Genomic DNA, 20,593 nt, shown 5'->3' with positions numbered 1-20,593 from the left:
TTGCCTTGATCTTGTATGTAAATGCCCTCCCCTCCTATCTTTTGTTTACCATTTGTTGATCACTACTTTGATCCTTACTGTATAAAGTCTTTCCATTTCTTCTGCTCTGGGTCAGTCTACTGTATCAGACCAGCTCTGTGTCACTAAGCTCACCGCATTTCCGGAATGCTATTAAACCACTTCCACCACAGCAAACTTTGAACAAGGACTTGAGTGAATTTTCTTCAACAGTGCAAAATGCATGCTATTTTCCTGGTTCCACTAGGGGCATTAATCCTCTATTACTACAGCTTCAATGAGTTGTATGTGTGGGTAGGAATGTCTAAATGTGATGTATGTGTGTGTATGGAGAAATTGGTGTGTGTGTGTGGTCCTGGTATTCCCTACGTTGTGGGGATGTAAATCTGATTACACTAGGGACTTGCCTCCCTTATGGGGACAAAAAGCAAGTCCCCTTAACATAAATCATTAATTTTAGGGTGAAGACTTGGTTTAAAGTTAAGGTTCTTTTAGGGTTATGTTAAGGTTAGGGTAAGAGTTAGGGTTAGGCTTGTGGTGGTTATAGTTATGGTTAGGATAAATCTCCAGGAAATGAGTGTAAGTCAATGTAATGTCCTCTAAAGTGATGGAAACACAACTGTCTGTGTGTGTGTGTGTGTGTGTGTGTGTGTGTGTGTGTGTGTAGTCAAAATACAGACACTCAAATCCTTATAGAAAAAAAACAGCCCAATGTAAACCCATAAAAACTGTATTTTTTGATCCCATGGCCACAATATTGTATAACCATGAATTCTATTTTATTAAGCTTTAAAACTGAGGCCCTGGCTTCAAAATTGTAGTTTTTACTATTTTCCATCTGACTGAGCAATTTTATCCTGTTTGCCCTGAAGAACAAATGCATACCATTATAATTTCTCTCCACTAGAGGCTATGCCAGGGACATTTCATGTATTACCAAGTTACATTACGGACATTGTAGCAAATTTATTCATCTAAAATGGTTTGTTTGTATTTACATGGATGTCCAAGGGTGGTGTATGTGTGTGTATGGAAAAACTGTGTGTGTGTGTGTGTGTGTGTGTGTGTGTGTGCACCTAAAAAGAGGTCATTTATATGGGCTGCAGGTCACATTACACCTTCCTCCCTCACTCTCACAGACACACATATACACACACCTTCACCCTCCTGCCCACACGCACATGCATGAGTAGGCCTTCTGACTCAATAAATTATAGGATATTATACTTGATACAGATGCCTACATGGGTTATAGTACAGTATATGCTACTGAGCTTTGAAGGTATGTATGTATTTGTGTGTGTGTGTGTGTGTGTGCTTGGAGTGACAGAACAAGTGCATATCTGTCACTCTACACTGTCTGTGTGTGTGTGTGCGAAACAAGAGGGCAAGTGACTCCCATGGCTTTTTTTTTTTCATTTGCCCTGATTTATATGTCTTTTAAATACTGATTCATATGTTTTTGGAATACAGAGATAAAAGTGAGTTCAAAGCCCCCCGATTACATAGTTGGCCATACACACACTCCTAGACAAAGAAACCTGCTGCGCCGCAAAGGCACAGTGGGGCAAAAACCAAACAAGGCACCCCAAACCATCTGTTTGTTTATGTAGCTGCAGTCATAGCTAAACTTACAAATACAGCCAGCTCTCAAGCTATGCATTTCTTTCCCTTGACACACACACGTATAAATGCACGCACACACACACACATGCACAGACCCACTAACTCACTCACACATTCATTCATTTCTGTTCTGAATTTTTGAATGTTAAATGTTGAATTTTGTTAAATTTTGTAAAATAAATGTTGTTTGAAGTGATGTATTTATGCTATATTTTTAGAGCAAAATAAGGTAATATGCTATTAAAAAGTAAAAACTTTGAAGGATAATAGGACACTTAACATACACTATAAATTAACAGGTCAGATTCTATATCTTAATCTTATACTGCACAAGAAAATAATAATGCATACATTTCAATGTTGTTGCTAATCACTGACCTATCCCAGACTGCGATAATAATAAAAAAATCCCCCTTGCCTTCAGTATATAGAAAATATTTAAATTTTTGTGTTTTTTTAAAATAAAAAAATAGTGGTATCATCACAAAAACTGGCCTTTAAAAAGGTTAAAACTATGAAAATTAATGAATATTTAGTAGTTATGATCAAGACTGATGTTGGTTAAAAAATTTAACTCAGTGAGAGTGGAAAAAAATATTAATTTATAATATTTTTATGGCAGTTTTTGATGGGGACCTTTTAGGTCCCTAATATGCTCTATTGATACCATTTTAAAGCGAGGTCCAAGGGTCAAAGCTGCAAGTAGCAATGATCGGGCCCTCGCTCCTTCGCTCATGTAGGGGGTGCACTACAGTCGAACTACGCCGCAGTTGAACTGCTGTTATTGCAGAGCAACACAATACAGCAATACATTTACCAGAGGGCACCTGACATGGATATACATTTTCATGAATATTGGACATTGTATGTAGGAGATAACAATCACTTCCTCTATCCTCATGTGGTGCTAGAGAACACCCACTAATTCAATGTCATGTTGCTGTATACCATGTGTAGACCACATCATGTAATTTTCATGTAAAATGGATGATGTTTCTGACGTAAGGCCAATTTCCTGTTGTCAGAAGGTGGCACTATGACTATGACGCAATATTGACATATAGATGTGTTCAGGCCTGGACTCTATCAAGCATGATAAACATGGGGCACATTGGACAATGTACAGCCAAATTACAACTTCCTGTTTAATGCCCCAAACATGTTTTGGGCAAAATTGCCCAGCTAGCCACGCCAATGGTTTTCCACGAAAACTAAAAAGTGTCCCAATTTAGCATCACAAAGGTGTTAAGACCAAATTTGAGGTCACTATAGTTAAATCTCTAGGAGGAGCTCATTAAAATACAACATCTGTCAATGGTTTCACTTTGCAAAGAAAATGCAAAGTAGATTCAAAATGACTGACTTCCTGCTGGACTAAGAGTATGGCTCCAAGAAGCTTTTTTAAAGTCTGGGGATGGTATATCTGCACTAAAATGGCACTAAAACATACTAGAATCACTTTAGCTAACAATTTGTTAAGACACAAATATTTTTATTGCATCACAAATCCGACATCTTTTTTAGTGAACATCCTTTTTAGTGAAAAACAAACATTCAAACAATTGCTGGAAAATTGCGGGCTCCCCCTTGTGACAATTCAAAATAAAATCAGTAAATCAATATAGGGCCGTACGTTAGCAAGCTAGACAACTTTTTCAAGCTACTCATGAGGATATTCACCTTTATCTCAATAATGGAAATTCACCACGATCAACTTATCATGAGTAAAAACTGTGTAGTAAAACTGTTGACCTCAAACTGCAAAAAAGGTCAATCATGACTTTCTATTAAGAATTTTTGATCCAGGGAGGTTTTATATTTGTAAAACATTCCTCAAGCCAAGAAAAGCGATTTAAAAATCCGTGACAATGTAAAGTCTATGGGCTGAGCGGGAATTCGCTGGTCGGTCCAGCAGGGGAAACACCACTGCACATATTCAGTGGACTGCACAATGAAGAAGCAAAGCTGGAAGCTAGAAACTTTTTTTGGTGTATGCACCAGCCAAGCAATTCTCATTGGCCTGAATGGGCACCATATTTGGTCTGATATCCAGCTCTTATAATATATCCATGGCCCTACCTTGATGTCTTCTCTGTCACTGCTGCCTCAAATGAAAACAAACTTCTGTCAGTGTAACAAAATAATGAAGCTCAAAAGATCCAATATCTTTTCTGAGCTTTCAGCCACATCTAACAGCCTTCATTCAGTGAGTGTGGCTGGATCAGATGAGTGAGAAAAAAAGCTATTTACTACTATTCTTACTCATTGTACCCTGAAAGAAACTTACAAAAGGCCCCAAAGCACTTACAAAATATGCAACTGTGTACTTCTACTTCAGAGGAAAACATTGTGCTAATACATTTACCTGACAGATAAATGTTACTGGTTATGCTGCAGATTCAGATTTTACTCAGAAAATATTTTAAGCAATTACAATATCATGCATTATTATTGATTAAACTATCCAGCATTATATAAGAATTAAAAGCTCCACCTTGAACACAAGTTAAGTAAATTTAAGCACAGTGTGCTGATAATAACTCTCTGTCACTCTTCACTTTTAAGTAAAAATTTGAATGCAGGGCGTTTACTTTTCCAGTAATTTTACTGTGCAGTATTAATAGCTTTACTTAAAAGGTACATTAAATGACACTGAGCGTCACTGGATGTCAACAACTATTTGTTATGTAAGGATATAGTAATAGTAATGTTGAGTTATGGCAACCAGAGCAGTGAATGAAGTCACACTCCCTCTGTGTGTGTTGCTATGAGCTTCTCTGTTTAGCTTCTCTTTATTTTGGTAGCCACACCAGCCATGCATGCAGGTTCGTGCAGGTGAACGTGCCTGTGAGCATGCATGTTAGAGCATGTGAGCGTGCATGTGAGTTCCTCAGTGTCCTCCATGTCCATTTCCAAGATGGCAGCCGGGTCACAAACATTCTCAAATTACAGCTAAACAGTATACTAAAATATGTTTCTGAATGCATTTGAAGCAAGAAATAGGCAATGCACTAACAGAATCTTGATCAGCACTGCCTAGTTTGAGAGTTTGATCTGAATTTCGTAAGCTTTTTGCTTTCTTTTCTTTTTTTTCCTCCACCTTTATTGAGTAAATGACACACATATTTGTTTTGGTCTGAGATTCTGGTGGTATAGCGCACCATCTAGTGGCTGAATGTCATTTATTGCAACTTTAAGAAAAAGGTTTTGAGTACTTCTTCTATCACTGCCAGTACCAACGTTCCCAGTTAGAGAAAGAATGGTAAATCAACTGCTATACTTGTATAGCACCTTTCTGGTCTTCCAACCACTCAAAGCGCTTTTTACACCACAAATCACATTAACCCATTCACACATGTTCATAGGCTGAATGGGTAAAGGGGCTACTATGCAAGATCCCAACCTGCCCATCAGAGGAAATCTAATCATTCACAAACATTCAGGGTAAAAATAAAACAGTACCATTTGCCTGCAGCCCCCAAATAACTAAATCCACCCCTGCTCTTATATGGCTGAACTGCCCGAACATCTAACCAGAGTATTCAAGTATCAAGGAGTCAGCACTTACCACAAAACATTCAACACCTTAACATCACTGCTGGTACTCTAAAGACAGAACCCTCCTAAGAGGAAGACTGGAGTTGTGTATGGCATCATCATAACATCACATGTGTCATCTGAGGTGAACACTACATCAGTGAAACAGCAAGGACCCTGAACAAGAGACTGAATGAACAGCATCCACTGAGAAGAGGTCAAAGCTCATTGACCAGGAGTAAGTGGACGACCAGAGAAACATCAAGGAGGACATTCACATCTTCCTAATATACAACCAACTGTTATCATGTGGCTGAAGTTCCATAGGTCACATAATGACACTTGAACCAGTTCCATTTACTGCCAGATGCAGTTTAAAACCTTTTAGTTGAAATTTTTTTTCTGTTCTCAAAAGTCAAGAATGAGCTTCCCTGCTCAAAGCTTCTGGGAATTCTAAAAGAAAGTGATCTGCTGTGACTTCCGGTTATGGCGGCTTGCTGAAGAGACGTACGCAAGACTGCTCTGCTACTTAAACCTCCAAATCCTTTCTAAAATACTCAATTCATAAACGTCATTCAGCCCAACTACAACTCTAGTGTTTAGAAATACGTACGAAACAAAGGAAGACAACTCACGGTCGGACACAACAAACTAAGCTAGCTGATAACGTTAGCCTCGAAAAACAGCCAGAGGATGACACTACCACTGCCAGGGAAGAGTCTGGCACCTCTTTGACAACAATACTAGCAACTATTAATGCCATGAAGACTGAAATTTCATCCAAATTTGATGGTGTTCTGTCTGAGATTGAAAAGGTGAGGAAAGACATTACAGACTGCTCAGAAAGAGTCACACAGAGGGAGACAAGAATATCAACAACAGAGGACGATGCGACGGCGCTCCAAGAGAAGGTGAAAAAATTGGAGGGGAAAAATAAAGACTTGGAAGAGAAAGTGCTGGACCTGGAAGCTCGTTCACGTCGCTTCACCGTACAGCTGGTAAATTTACCTGAGAGCGCAGAGGGTGAAGACGCCTGTGGGTTCCTGGAGAGTTGGTTACCGGAGGCGCTGGAGTTTGCGCCTCTCCGGGGGAAAATTACTGTGGAAAGAGCACATAGACTGGGACCAAGAAGACATGACACTAACTCCACACCTAGAACCCTCATAATGAAATTCCCGAATTATAAAGACAAGGAAGATGATGTGATGAGAGCAGCTAGGGCGAAAAGGCAGATCCCCTACAAGAACCAGCCGGTGAGGTTTTACCAGGACACAACAGCGGAGACGCACAAGAAGAGGGAGGAGTTCGAGGTGGCAAGGCGACAACTCTGATCACTGGGGCTCCGGTACCGTATGATCCTTCCTGCCCGGCTCATAGTTACCTACAAGGAACGCCCACACATCTTCACCAGCACCGACGAAGCCGAACATTTCATTAAGAAGATCCAATCGGATAATCAACCAGTCTGAGGTAACATTATTGATGAGCAGATGACATCGTTGGAAACGTGATCCAAAACTGCTTATTGAACAATATTCTGACACCCTGATACTAGAGACAGGAGTGGAGTGCAGAGTGAAAGTTGGTTAAATGCAACACTGTGTTCTGATCTCTCTCCTTCCCCGGTCTATTGATTAGGAACAATTTTATGATTTAATAAGCACTTTTTAATTGACCATATATGGGTGCCTTTTTTGTTTGTTGGGCTGTTTATACGAAAAAAAAAAAAAGTGAATTATGGTGGCAGAGCAATTAGGTTAGGTTTATTTGGTTCTGTTATTATTTTTGGCATCAGCATAGTTATACTGTTCCTCATGTGGTGTGGACCAGCTTTTTGCTTTCCGGAGGTCCAATATACGAAGGGGAGGGGGGCGGCCTGACTTTATTCAGGTGGGTTGATGATGACAGAGGGAAATAATTGTGGTTTTTGTTCTTTTTTTCCCTCTTTGTTTAGTCTGAAATTACTCAAAGTGTTGGGGAAATTTAAAATCATTTGTCCATATGTCTGTTGATCTAAAAGTTAAAATTACTTCCTGGAACTATAGAGGGCTACAAAAGACAAAAAAGGTTTAACAAGTTATGAACAGGATTAAAGTATTACAGTCTAATATAGTATTCCTTCAAGAAACCCATTTAACACATTGTTAACCTTTCCTGCTTCAGCACCCAGACCGTGGTCGGGAAGCACAGGGGAGACTTGTTTACTACTCCAGGGCCGAAGTCCCGAACTCCCTCCACTTTATCAACAGGTAGCAAGCAAGAAACGGGAACTCAGCTTCAATCTTGAGGAGTTGCAGCATTTATTCTCTGTCAGAACAGCTCAAACTGTACATACACTGTACTATTACGGTCACAGCTAACTGCTGACTTAACTCTCTCTCTCTGCTCCGGTCGCTGCCAACACAGTGACACCCGCTCGCTCGACCACTCTCACTCAACCACACACATGCGTCATGCGCACTTCCTATGTACTGGGCTATTTTTTAAAGAAACTACGCCACTCGTATAACAACATGAAGATGAGCTTAAAGTGAGGAGGAGGTGGAAGGAAAAATTCTGTCAGCCCCTTTTACCTCTCAGGCAAGGAGTGTTATGATTTTAATTCATGATTCTATTCCACTACAAATTCATAAAGTTATCAAGGATAAGGCAGGACGATACTTGATTATTCAGGGAAGAATTCTTAGGGAACAATTAATTCTGATACATGTCTATGCTCCAAATTCAGATGAACCCAAGTTTTTTCAAAACATATTTCTTACAATTGCTTCTTTACCTGGCGCTTGTATTATGGCAGCCGATTTTAATTGCACCTTAGATCCACAGAAGGACAAAAGTTCGAGAGTGGACCAATCTCATCCGAGAAGCAGGGGTGCAATTCATCATTTCATGAAAGAAATGAACCTAATTGATGTTTGGAGGGAAGATAATCCCACTGGGAAAAAGTATTCATGTTACTCCAATACACACCAGTCATAGTCCCGCATAGATTTCTTTCTGGTTTCAGCAGTCCTACAATGTAAATTAAAGGAGGTTTCCTATGATGCTATACTCCTGTCAGACCACGCTCCGAACTCTTTAGTTTATTATGATCCCAAAATGACTTGTGATATTCCCAAATGGAGATTTAAAACAAAATGGATGGCAGATACTGGTTTTGTTACATTCCTAGATGAACAGATTAAATACTATTTTGAAACAAATACAGTAGAAACCTCAGGAAGTATCAGATGGGAAGCATTTAAGGCTTTTATTAGAGGGCAAATAATTAACATTACAAGCTCTAAAGCCAAAGAAACTTTCAAGAAAACAAAATCATAAGAAACAGAAATTAAGAAATTAGAAGAATACCACCAATAAGGTTCTCAAGATGCTCACCAAAAATTACTTCTGTTAAGGACACAATATAATGAATTATCTACAAGAAAAGCTCTATCAGGTTTATTACGACTTAAACAGACATTCTATGATCAAGGAGAAAAACCTGGCAGAGTGTTGGCATGGCGGATCAAACAACTTCAGAATGACAGACTTATAACCTCACTTCAAAATGACAATAATGAAAATATTGTGGACCCAAATGAAATAAATGAAAACTTCAAGAAATTTTAAGAAAAGCTTTATAACTCAGAAATAGATTTAAATACATCTGATTTGAATAATTTCTTGGACAGCATCTACATTCCCAAGATATCAGAAGTAACTAAGGGAGAACTAGATAAAGATATAACTGTAGCGGAACTATCTATGGCCACTGACAGCATCAAAAGTGGGAAAACCCCTGGGCCAGATGGGATACCCATTGAAGTTTATAAAATGTTCAAGCACAAAGTGATGCCACCATTATTGGAAATGTTTAATGAATCTTTTCACAATGGGATCTTCCCAACATCCCTAAGGGGAGCGTTAGTTACTTTGTTGCCGAAATTGGGCAAACCAGATAACAAATGTGAAAACGTTAGGCCAATCAGTCTTTTAAATGTGGACTTAAAAATCTTGAGTAAAATATTAGCCAGGAGACTCGATAAAATAATTCCAATTAAAGCTGCAAGCAGCGATGATCGGGCCCTCGAGTCCTTGCATATGTTGGGGCGCGGCACTGGTGAAGGGCTTCTGTCACAGGCATATAGATGTCCCCAGACCTGGGCTGTTTTCAGACAGTGCAAGGGGAGATTAACGTCACATCCTCAATCACCTACTCTGCCTGCTGCAGGGGCTGCTGCATTGAAATGTTGTAGGGGGCGCTATGGAGCCAGTTTGCATCACTGACTGAATATTGGTATTTAGACTTGTTCATGCTGGGAGTCTTATCACACATGTAAAGTTTGGTGTAGCCTCAAGCATTTACACTAAACTTATAGGAATTTCGCCTGTCATGGCGAAACATCAAAACTCAACGCCACGCCACGGCCACACGCTTCAATGATAACTAAATCTTTTGATAACTTTTGATCACACACTACTGTAGATGACACACACTGATTTTGAAGTCGTTACGATGAATTCTGTAGGAGGAGTTCGTTAAAATACAAGGTATGCGAAATGGCCAAAAAAACGCGAAAAATGACCACTTTTATCAAGATGGCTGACTTCCTGTAGGACTTACAATATGGCTCCAAGAGGCTTTTTTGTACATCTTGACATGATACATATATCTCCCAAATTTCATTTTTCTAGGTTCATCTGGAAGGCGGGGCTACGATTTTGAAATTTTAAAGGGGGCGCTGTTGAGCCATATTGTCACGTCTATGCAAATGACCTATCCAGGATTTTAACTGGTGTCACTCCAGACATGTGTGCCAAGTTTCGTGACTGTAGACCCATCCCTTGTCCCTAAAATACAGCATCGTATTTCATGGCGAAGGATGTGTCGCCATGGCAACGGCGTTTTGATATGGGTCATGACCTGTCCAATGTAGCATCACCAAGGTCTTTCATCTTAGCTCAGTCAATTTCAGGTGCATCGGCCAAATTTCCTAGGAGTAATACAACAAAGAACGACGCATGATACTTCCTGTTGCCAGTAGGTGGCGCTATGATTCTCACTAAATATGGGCCTGACAATGTGTTCAGACCAGGACTCTTAACAAGCATATGAAATTTGGAAAAGATCAGACCATGTGGAGTCAAGTTATAAGGCTTTGAAATTTCATGGCGAGACATCGAAATTTGCCGCGTCGTCATGGCAACACCTTTCAACGAAAAATCACCAACTTCATAATATACGATCTCCAAGGTCTTTAGGCTATTCTGAGTAAATTTGAGATGGATCCCATCACCGTGCGACCCACACAGCGTCAAAGTGTAAAACATGTAACTTCCTGTTGCCAGTAGGTGGCGCTATGACTTAGATCCAATATTGACACATGGATGTGTTCAGGACGGGACTCTTTCCAAGCACAAAAGGTTTGGGTCTCTTAGGATCGTGCATGCCGGAGTTATGGCCGTTTGAATTTTCACAGCGAAGGATCGAAATTCGCCGCCCGACCACACCCCCTGGGAATTTAAATCTTGGGCTACTAAGGGGCTGAGGAAAATAGGAGTTCTCTACAACTCACAAAAGGTGTTGATGACTTTTGGAGAAATAGTTGATAAATTTAACATAACCTGTAATCAATTTTTTAAATACCTACAGTTGAGAAATTTCATTAGAACACACCAAAACAAACATTATGCGTCCCAGAAATGTCAACCGTAGAAAAATTAATGAGCATGAATTGCTTAGAGAGGGGTTTAATTTCTAAAATTTATAAATGCCTGGTAAATCGAGAAACATCTGCAGGACGTCTGGAGGCATGGAGAGAGGACCTACAGGAAGACATCCCAATAGAAAAGTGGGAGGAGGCATGCACCAAAGCACAATCAAGAACTACTAACACCTGCCTGAAATTGCTACAGTATAACTGGTTGATGCGAAAAATATATAACTCCAGAAAAGCTAAACAGATATAACAGCACTATACCTGATATTTGTATTAAATGTGAGAAGGAAAGAGGTACTTTTTTTCCCCATTGTACTTGGCAATGTAAAGAAGTACAAAAATTCTGGCAAGAAGTGAAACAATGTACTCAAAATATTTTACAGATTCAAATACCCTTAATTCCACAGCTGTTTATATTAGGTTAGTATAATTTGAAACTTAAAAAGAATCAACAAATATTTGTAGACTTAAGTGTGTTAATGGCAAAAAGAGTAATAGCTCTCTCATGGAAGAACACCAGGAGACCAAGTATAAGCAGGTGGTTTTCTGAGCTATCCATAACTCTCCCATTAGAGAAAATTACCTATTCCATAAAACATCAACAACATCATTTTCAGCAGATCTGGGACCCTTTCATTTACTATGTATCAAGAACAGACTTGTCAAGTGTGATGGAAGAACCTGGGGACGTGTGAACAGTGGCTCTTTGCAGTAAATAATATTGTAGAAATATATTTCTTTTTTTCTTCCTTTTTACACAAGGTAATTGACTATAAAGCATTGTCCTGACCCCCAACCAAGACCTGGAATAATGTGGGGGGTGGGGGGTGGAGGGTGGGAGGTTGACATGTTCGTTCAATGCATGTAATTGTATTACTTGATATTTCTTTGTTATGTTGTGAAAACAATAAAAAGAATGTTGGTTAAAAAAAAAGAACGTGATCTGCTCCCTCTAACCATCACTGGTTTTACAATTACAGTATATATTTAGCACTAACTGTCCCACTTTAAAAGATTTGGCTGGTGATTTTCTATATTTTTCTTGTTGTCAACAAATCTCATGTGCAGAGACAAACCAACAATTAACTGATCCTACTTACGAGTATTGTGTGTGTATCCAAAGTCTGATAGATCTCCAGAAGAGTAGTTCTGTGTGAGGCAGACACCACTGAGCATGTGCATAAATGCACTTCCATTTACAGAGCTCCACTAGCTTATTGTGCTACATACAACCTCTTGACTTTGTGCTATATTATACATTTCTCAAAGAACTTGATATGATGTGATATGTAGCACAACGAGCTCTGTAAACAGAACCACATTTCTGCAAAATATGGAAAATCGCCTTCTCCTTCAAAACTAACAGCTTTTTATTGCTACAATGCTTAAAAAAATCCACATGTATGCACCTGTAAATAAAACAAATCATCCACATATAAAATCACTACCTGGCCTTATTCTTATAACAGTCTCAGTCTTTACCGTCTTAATATTTACACTTTAAGCAGTTCTTCCCTGTTGCTGATAAGCTAACCTACTATACAGGTGATCCATGGATTTTTCTCAGTTTTTGGATGCATTTAGTTAATAGTTGTTGCCGTTCAGAAAGTGCATGAACATTGTGCAAATGCAACCAGTTCCTTTGTTATTTCAAGAATTTTCATTTAATTATTTGATTTAGTTTTGATTTGAAGATTTGACTTGCCCTTTAGTTATGATTCATGTCCCCACTTTTGACATAGACAGGAAGTTAAAAGATAAAATATCACAGCAGATCATGACAGTTTTCTTGTTCTGGGAAACAATAAACTGTCTCTATTAACATTTATCATACAACTGTACCACAATCTACTATAATCTGCTGGAAGAGAAGCAGGAAAAGGCTTGTGTGCGTGCTATGAGACTAAAATGTTCTCCCTGTGTTCATTGAGCACAGTCTGCTTCCTACATACTGTACAGTAACAGATAAGGCTTGCAGCTCTACAACAATCATGGTTTCAGTTCTCGTTTTGCTAAATTTAACCAGTGCTGCAGTCACTCCACACATCAAGACATTTCAGTGAGTGGTCACATCCTCTGTGAAGCACCCTGATGCCTGAACACTTCAGCAAGAAATCAAGGTAGTGTGGTGACTAGTGACAGGATTTAGAAAGAGCTGCATGAGATGCAGGAACATTACTCACTTTTCGGCTGCTCCATGTCGCTGTTACTGTCTCCAGAGTCCTGGGGAAGGCCAACAGACCAGTAGGACATTCCTACTGGAGTCACTGGTTAACTGCTATTAGGGCAGATTCCTCCACAAAGAGAAGGCCTGGATTGAGCTGTCATCCTGCACAATGACAAAGCAGCACTGATGAAACACGTACACAGCTCTGGAGCCATACAACCTGTTCTACCACTTTCATAGACATAATTGCTGTAAGCTATACAGTCAAAACAGTACCATGTTTATTTAAAATCTATTAACTGAGACAATATGATACTCAAAAATGTGTTTTGCTTATGGTTCCGTCACTGTGATGTTGTTCTCTTCTCTGTGTAGAATAATATATGTGTGGTTTGTTTTCACATTCATCTGCTGAAGGAGGACAGTTTCTCTGAGCTCACCTTAAATTTCAATTTAAGGCGTGTTACTATGAGCATGATTTGTGGCATGACAACTAGTTTGAAGCCAATCATGGAATGATACACAACTAACACAAGTGTGATGTGGAGACTTGAAGCTTCCAGCGCACACATACACTGAGAATGGACTTGTTACTTGTATGGCAGACACCACTGAGCACATTTACAGCTTTGCTAGCTTGTTGTGCTACATATCACACACTCTGGACTTTGTACTACATTATAAATTTCTCAAAGAACTTCAGTACAAAGTCCAGAGGTCGTGATATGTAGCACAATAAGCTAGCAAAGTTCTGTATACAGAACCAGGTTGCTGCACATGTTCAGTGGTATCTGCCGTAAAAGGAACAAGTCCAACCTCTCTTCTGGAGAATGAAAACGTGATCACTGTTACTGTCCTTATAGCCATTTTTTATCATTTTTGGACAACAACAGAGGTCTACAGCACAGAAGAATAAGTTATATTAGGCTTTGGATACACATACAATACTTGTTAGTAGATCAGTTCATGAGATTTGTTGACAAGGAGAAAAATACAGAAAATCGCCAGCCAAATCCTTTAATGTGATATTCAGGTACTACACTATACTACTGTACTTTATGAGGTTAGCTTAATGTCATGATTCAAGCCAGTTTAACACTGAGTTCTATTGCATGTTTCATTCTCTCTTTGTGCAAAAGTCACTCAGGGAAGGGCAGAATGTTTCCTGGAGGGCGGGTGGAACCGTGTTAGCGTGACCATGGGGTCAGCACACAACTAAAAACAAGTTCAACTCGTCCTACATCCTACTTCCTCTGATTATCTGTTTCTAGTTGTGCTTCATTTAGCCATGCTGGTGTGCTGTATGTACATCAAATGAAGGCGTTCATTCAGTGCAAACTTTAATTTCATCATTAAACAATGTGCAGGTGCTGGCAAATGAATCCCTTTGCATTTGGATATGATAAGCCATATAACAGATACGTTTACCAAGCTGTCTGTAGCTGTGACTTTTTTTTTCTTCTCTTCCTCCCTTTACCTATATTTTCTAGTCTGTGAAATCTATTGAATCATCTACAATGCTTTCATAATGATTTTAAGACAAAGCAACAAAAAATTAGGTTGATGAAGAAAGATGAGGTTAGAAATGTCAGTGAACTTGTCATATTATGCTGTATACCTCATCTTATTACCACTGTTTGTTCATTGTTCGCCATTTACAAAACATCCCTACACCCAGTGCTCCCAAGAGATACTATCATACACAAACACAATTAACAGCACAACAAAATACACATAAAAAGAGAAAATAGAAAATTAATATATAGAATACACTGTATGTTGATATGGACAGGCATATACAGAATACATACATGTGCACACATAAAACAATATATAACATTTCTCTCACCAAGTGTGTTACATGCATTTCTGTAGGTCTATGACTGGCAAATGCTATAAATACATATCTAAATCTAAATGGGTACCCATTTTTGCATCCATTCATTTTTTTGACAATATATCCTGAGTGTCTTATTGAAACTGTTTATCTAAACTGTTTTGACTGATCATCATAACAGCATGATATAATCACATATACATCTTGCCAGTTCTCATGCTAACCATTTCAATGATGAAGGCCTGGAAAAGGTGGAACGTGTTGCCTGCTCAGTTCTAAAACAAGTTTGGGAGCTATAATCCAGTGTGGACACTGTTAGGGCTGCAACTAACAATTATTTTCATTATTAATTAATCTGTCATTATTTTCTCGATGAACTGATTAGTTGTTCGGTCCATAACTAGTCAGAAAATGCAGGAAAATGTCAATCAATGTGTCCGAGTGCCCAAGGTGACCAATATTCACAACGGTCCACAACTCAAAGATATTCAGTTTAATGTCACGGAGGACTTAAGAAACCAGAGCATATTAACATCTGAGAGGCAGCAATCAGAGAATTTTGACATTTCTTAAAAAAATGAACTCAAAACAATTAATCGATTATCAAAATAGTTGGTGATCAATTTGTTGTTGCAGCTCTGGATACCATCTACCTTTTCCCTTTGCATTTTGATTTTCTCAGGTTCAAGAGTATTGGTCACCTCAGCTATAAGAAATAAATGAACTGCTGATCATTGATATTATTCTTTGTTGTCCTTAGCATGCAACCTATCCATTCAGCTGTTCCACATGTGGCACATGCTGTTGAAAGGTTTTAAAGTGCACATTACAAACATCCTATCAGAATTACTGAAGACAGTAAAGGTACTTCATCTCTTCTGGTTGTGTTTTCCGTAAATTAGTTTTCTAAATTGTTGTGTTTCTGTCAAAATATTGGAGGAGATTCTGTCTGGCCAACACTGAAGACTTGACCAAAACCCTAACAAATGTAGAATGCCAGTTATCCGGACCTAACGTTATAGTTCAGCGCGGAAAGAGGCTATAGTGCAAACGCACAACCGTGCTTCATATAAGTGACATGACTCAGTGTTTCCTGGATGGATGTTCAAACACACACACACACACACACACACACACACACACACACACACACACACACAGGTTCTATAATTGTTCCCCAGAAAACCAAATGATGTGTTCCACTGTGTGTGGCTAATGCGACAATCCTCTGATTTAACTACGATTTTAAAATTCCTTCGCCTTTTATTCCCATGAGCTTCATTTCACTGTAGCAGCTGCAGCACGGTGAGCGGGCTGTTGCAGCATGCAGTCGTGTGGAACATATTCTGAACTTTCACATGTTCCAATCGGCTATTTTTCTCCAAAAGAAAAAAAAATTAACGTTACTAAAATCTATTATTTTTACATACAGACTTGTTTTTCTCTGATGACATCGTTACATACCAGATCTAATACAGCAAATGTGAGCACTTGTTGTGCTCAAAGTTGTCACATAAAATATGATGACACAATAGTTGTTATTATCCAACTCACCGCAGGGTTTAGAAGTCCAGTGACCATGATGGGAGGGTCTCAAAGCTTTGAAGTGCTTTTCAGAGGCAGCCAAACATTACTGTTAGCACTAGCATTTCACTGAACTTCCTTATTCCACGATGCAAACTTTCCCATCTAAATGCTCAGTCTTCTTCTTCTTCTTCTTCTTCTTCTCCTTCTTCTCCTCCTCCTTCTTCTCCTTCGTTTTTATTGACGGATCGCAAACCAACTTTAAAGCTTCATATCGCCACCTGCTGTATCGGAATTGTAGATTCATGATATTGGATCATCTGAATGATGATTGTCTACAGAAAATCCAAAAATAAATTGGATCATCTGAATGATGATTGTCTACAGAAAATCCAAAAATAAATAAATGATAAATCAGATCCTCTTTCCCGATTCTGTATAATATTTATGTATTATTTTATTTATGTATTTACTGTCACCATGTACAGTGTTAAATGTGAATTTTACCATTTGATGTACTCTACCAGAGTTAGCTTTCATCTGCAGTCCCTTCGGCAGATCACAATTAAAACATATAACAGCACAATAACAAACAGTACAAAGCAAAAAACACACATGACACATAATACAAAATACAAAGGTACACACAATAGCACATCACATACACTCACAATGTCAACTAGAAATTATTAATGTAAGCTTGTCAAATTAAAAGCAAGATTATTTGCATTCATGAGAAGACCATGAGATGAAATCTAGAGTCAGCAGTTACAGAGCTGAGTAGTTTTTAGCAGATTTTTTTAATTTCGTTTTGAACGTACTAATGGAACTGCAGCTCTTCATATCATCAGGTAAGGCAGTCCACTGAGTTGTGGCTTTCACAGAGAAAGCTGATTGCCCAGATGCAGTGCAACGAAATGGTATGATGCAATCTTGTATAGAGGATATTCTGGAGGATCTAAGAGGACTTACTGAGCGGGTATAGACAAAGTCAATAAGTGGAGGAGGGGCCAAACCATTTAAAATCTTATAAACTAGGTACAAATTTGAGAATGATCTAAAAACTAAACTGTATTTCTCCGATACACTACAGTGATGGAAATGCATTAACTTTTTGTCCAGAGTTTTTAGAGTTTGTTTGTATAAGGACTCAAGGGGTCTTATGGCAGTTTCTCCAGCCTGACCCCAACATGTGATGCAATAAGACATATGGGAAAGAATGATAGAAAGCATAAATGTCTTGGCTGTGTCCGAAGAGAGACAGTTTCTAATATGTCTAAAATTTGCTAAGTTGTACTTTATGGTTTTAATCAATTTATGGTTTTAAATTTTTTTAACATGTTTCTTAAAATTCAAATTTGGATCCAGTGTCACACCAAGATATTTAAAATCAGTGAATATGTCACCTTTGATGAGAATATCAGTGTTAGGAGGTTGTACCATGGTTTTAGAGAAAAACATACCCTTTGTCTTGTTTATATTTAGACTCAGACATGATTGATCAAGCCAATGTGTGATCCTTTCCAATGCAATTGTTAGCTTAGCAGCAGCTAACTCAGCTGTTTTTGCATGTGTGTACACAACAGTGTCATCTGCATACATTTGCAGTTCTTCATCATGACACTGTTGAGGGAGATAATTCATATATGGGCTAAATAATACGAGACCTAACATTTTAACTTTAACACACTGTATCCTATTAAATAAATATGAAAACATCCTTCCAAGTTAAATTTAGAGAGTTTCCATATTAAACATCATGATTGACTGTGTAAAATGCTTTAGACAGATCTAAAGATACAGCACCAACTACTCCTCCTTTGTCAAGTCTTGATTTAGTTTGCTCTATTAAGTGCAAGGTAGCAGTTTCAGTGGAATGATTTGCTCTAAAGCCAATGTAGACCAAAATTGCTTGTATTGAGAAACGTCAGTTGTTCAATGACAACTTTCTCAGCAACCTTTGAGAGCACTGGCAGGATACTTATTGGTCTGTAGTTACTGGCTTCAAGGTGGTTTCCAAATTAAAAATAGGTGTGACAATGGCACATTTCCAGTCATCAGGAAAGGAGCTGTGTTTAAAAGAGAAGTTAATTAAATGAGCAATAGGGGGAGTTAAAATATCATGGTGCGAAATTGGAAAGCATCTCTACTTTTGGAGCTTTTTAAGGAGCTGATGATTTTGTTTAATTGTAACTCATTAGTCTCTACCAGCCCGAAAACCTGGCCTGTAGCATCTATAGGAACAATATCCAGTTTCCCTCTCGTAAATTTTTTCTCTAACTTATATACAGACTCAAGAATAAAAACTATTGAAGACAGAAGCAACAGTAAGATGATCTTCAATTAATTTTCCCTATACTTTGAGTGTAAAATCTCCCAAAAATGTTTGGTTCCTCCTTGTGAGATTATCAATGTTTTTCCAGATCAATTTACTGTTGCCTTTTGCCTAATTCAAATTATTGGGATAAAAATGAGATTTAGCTTCTGTTAGCTCTTGGGTAAGTTTGTTCCTTAAACCTTTATAAATCAGCATGTCAGTGTCTCTTCTAGTTTTAAATGCCTTCCTTAGTGCAGCATTTCTAGATTTCATTAGTTTCCACAAATTTTCATTTAACCACAGGAAATTGTATTTTAGATTTTATCTGTATCCTCGCATTAAATCTTTCCCTCACAGAGTTGATTCTGTGAGTAAAAGTATCACAGCCATAGTCCAGATTATCAGAGAACAGTACATCATCCCAGTTCAAGCTGCTAATTTCATTGATAAATTCTTCTTGCTTAGCTCTGGGTATGCATTGAAGCATCATTGTCTTAGTTGCCATGGTCTTAAATCTACTTTTAGTCAGTTTTCTTGCACATAGGATTAGGTTATGATCTGATAAGCCAGTGATGAAATTATAACTTTTAGTTATTCTTTCCGGTTTGTTAGTAAATATCAGATCAATTTGTGTACTGGAGCATTTTGCAATCCTAGTTGGGCATTTTACTAGTTGTTCTAATTGGAATTTCTCTGTGATCATTTTTAGTTTTTTCCTCTTAGATTTATCCTCCCAGTTTACATTAAAATCACCCATAAGTAATAATTCTTTGTTGAGACTGCACTCTTGCAAGACTTCTGTGAGCTGATCATAGAACGCGTCATCGGCAGAAGGGGACCTATAGACACCTAAACATAACACAAAAAGTAAGGAAATTTGTGTTTGGTAGATTATTTCTTTGTTGTATCAATGCTTCTTGGCAATAAATCTTATACCGTAGGAAAGCCTGTTTATTTCCCTTTTAAATGGTGGAACATGCATTTGTGGGATGAGCAGCAGAGCTGAGTATGTGGGTTGTGCCAATGAAAAAATTGCCAAATCTTCTCTGCCAATGCCAAACAGCTTATTCTGCCATTGACTCTTGTTTGGTGTTTGGTGGATTGGATGATTGAAGTTTGAAGAAACAAGACATATTGGCAATTTAACATTTAATTCATTTAACAAACAGGATTCTCAGTGGCGTGTGGAAGACCCATACACAGCCACAACAGCCTGGCACCTCCTCCTCATGCTGGTCACCAGCCTGGTCACACAGTGCTGTGGGATGGCATCCCATTCCTCAACCAGCATTTGTCGCAAGTCAGCCAACATGGTTGTGTTGGACACTGTGGCACGAACAGCACACCCAAGCTGATCCCACAAGTGTTCAATGGGGTTGAGGTCGGGACTGCTGGCAGGCCATTCCATCCTCTCCACTCCCAAATTCTGGAGGTGGTCTCTGATAAATCCCGCTCTGTAGGGGCAGCCTTGTCATCTTGGAGGATAGAGTTCGGTCCCAGACTGTGGAGATATGGGATTGCCACTGGTTGCTGAATCTCATCTCGATATCTCTCTGCATTAAGATTGCCTCCAATGATGACAAGCCTTGTTTTTCCAGTGAGGGAGATGCCGCCCCACACCATCACACTGCCTCCACCAAAAGATGTTACTCTATCGGTGCAGCAATCAGCATGGCATTCTCTGCGTCTTCTCCACACTTTGACCCTACGATCCAACTGCTATAGGCAGAATCTAGACTCATCGCTGAACATAACGTTCCTCCACATGTTCAGGTTCCAGTGCATGTGTTGCCAACATCAGCGCAAACGGGCCTGACGGTGAAGGGCAGTCATGGCAGGCCTCCTGGCAGCTCTATGAGACTGGA

General features: G+C 38.8%; 1 protein-coding gene across 3 annotated transcripts in view; it reads right to left on the bottom strand.

Moving 5' to 3' along the window:
• lrrk1 (leucine-rich repeat kinase 1) overlaps window positions 1–16,628 on the bottom strand; it is a 163,360-nt gene extending 146,732 nt beyond the window's left edge. For 2 of the 3 annotated variants that reach the window (XM_042419388.1, XM_042419395.1), the window contains exons 1-2: window positions 16,442–16,627; window positions 13,067–13,212 (exon numbers count right to left, since the gene is read on the bottom strand). In XM_042419388.1, coding sequence (XP_042275322.1) covers window positions 13,067–13,136 — 70 coding nt within the window. In that variant the 5' untranslated portion in view covers window positions 13,137–13,212; window positions 16,442–16,627. Of the gene's footprint in view, window positions 1–13,066; window positions 13,213–16,441 lie in introns of all 3 variants that reach the window. The other variant, XM_042419403.1, reaches the window with a different exon arrangement.
• Window positions 16,629–20,593: the final 3,965 nt, after the last annotated feature.

This window comes from Thunnus maccoyii, chromosome 1 (assembly GCF_910596095.1).
Source record: "Thunnus maccoyii chromosome 1, fThuMac1.1, whole genome shotgun sequence".
Classification (NCBI taxonomy): Eukaryota; Metazoa; Chordata; class Actinopteri; order Scombriformes; family Scombridae; genus Thunnus; species Thunnus maccoyii.
Note: the sequence above shows the minus strand (reverse complement) of the source record. Positions and strands in the feature narration are given on the sequence as shown.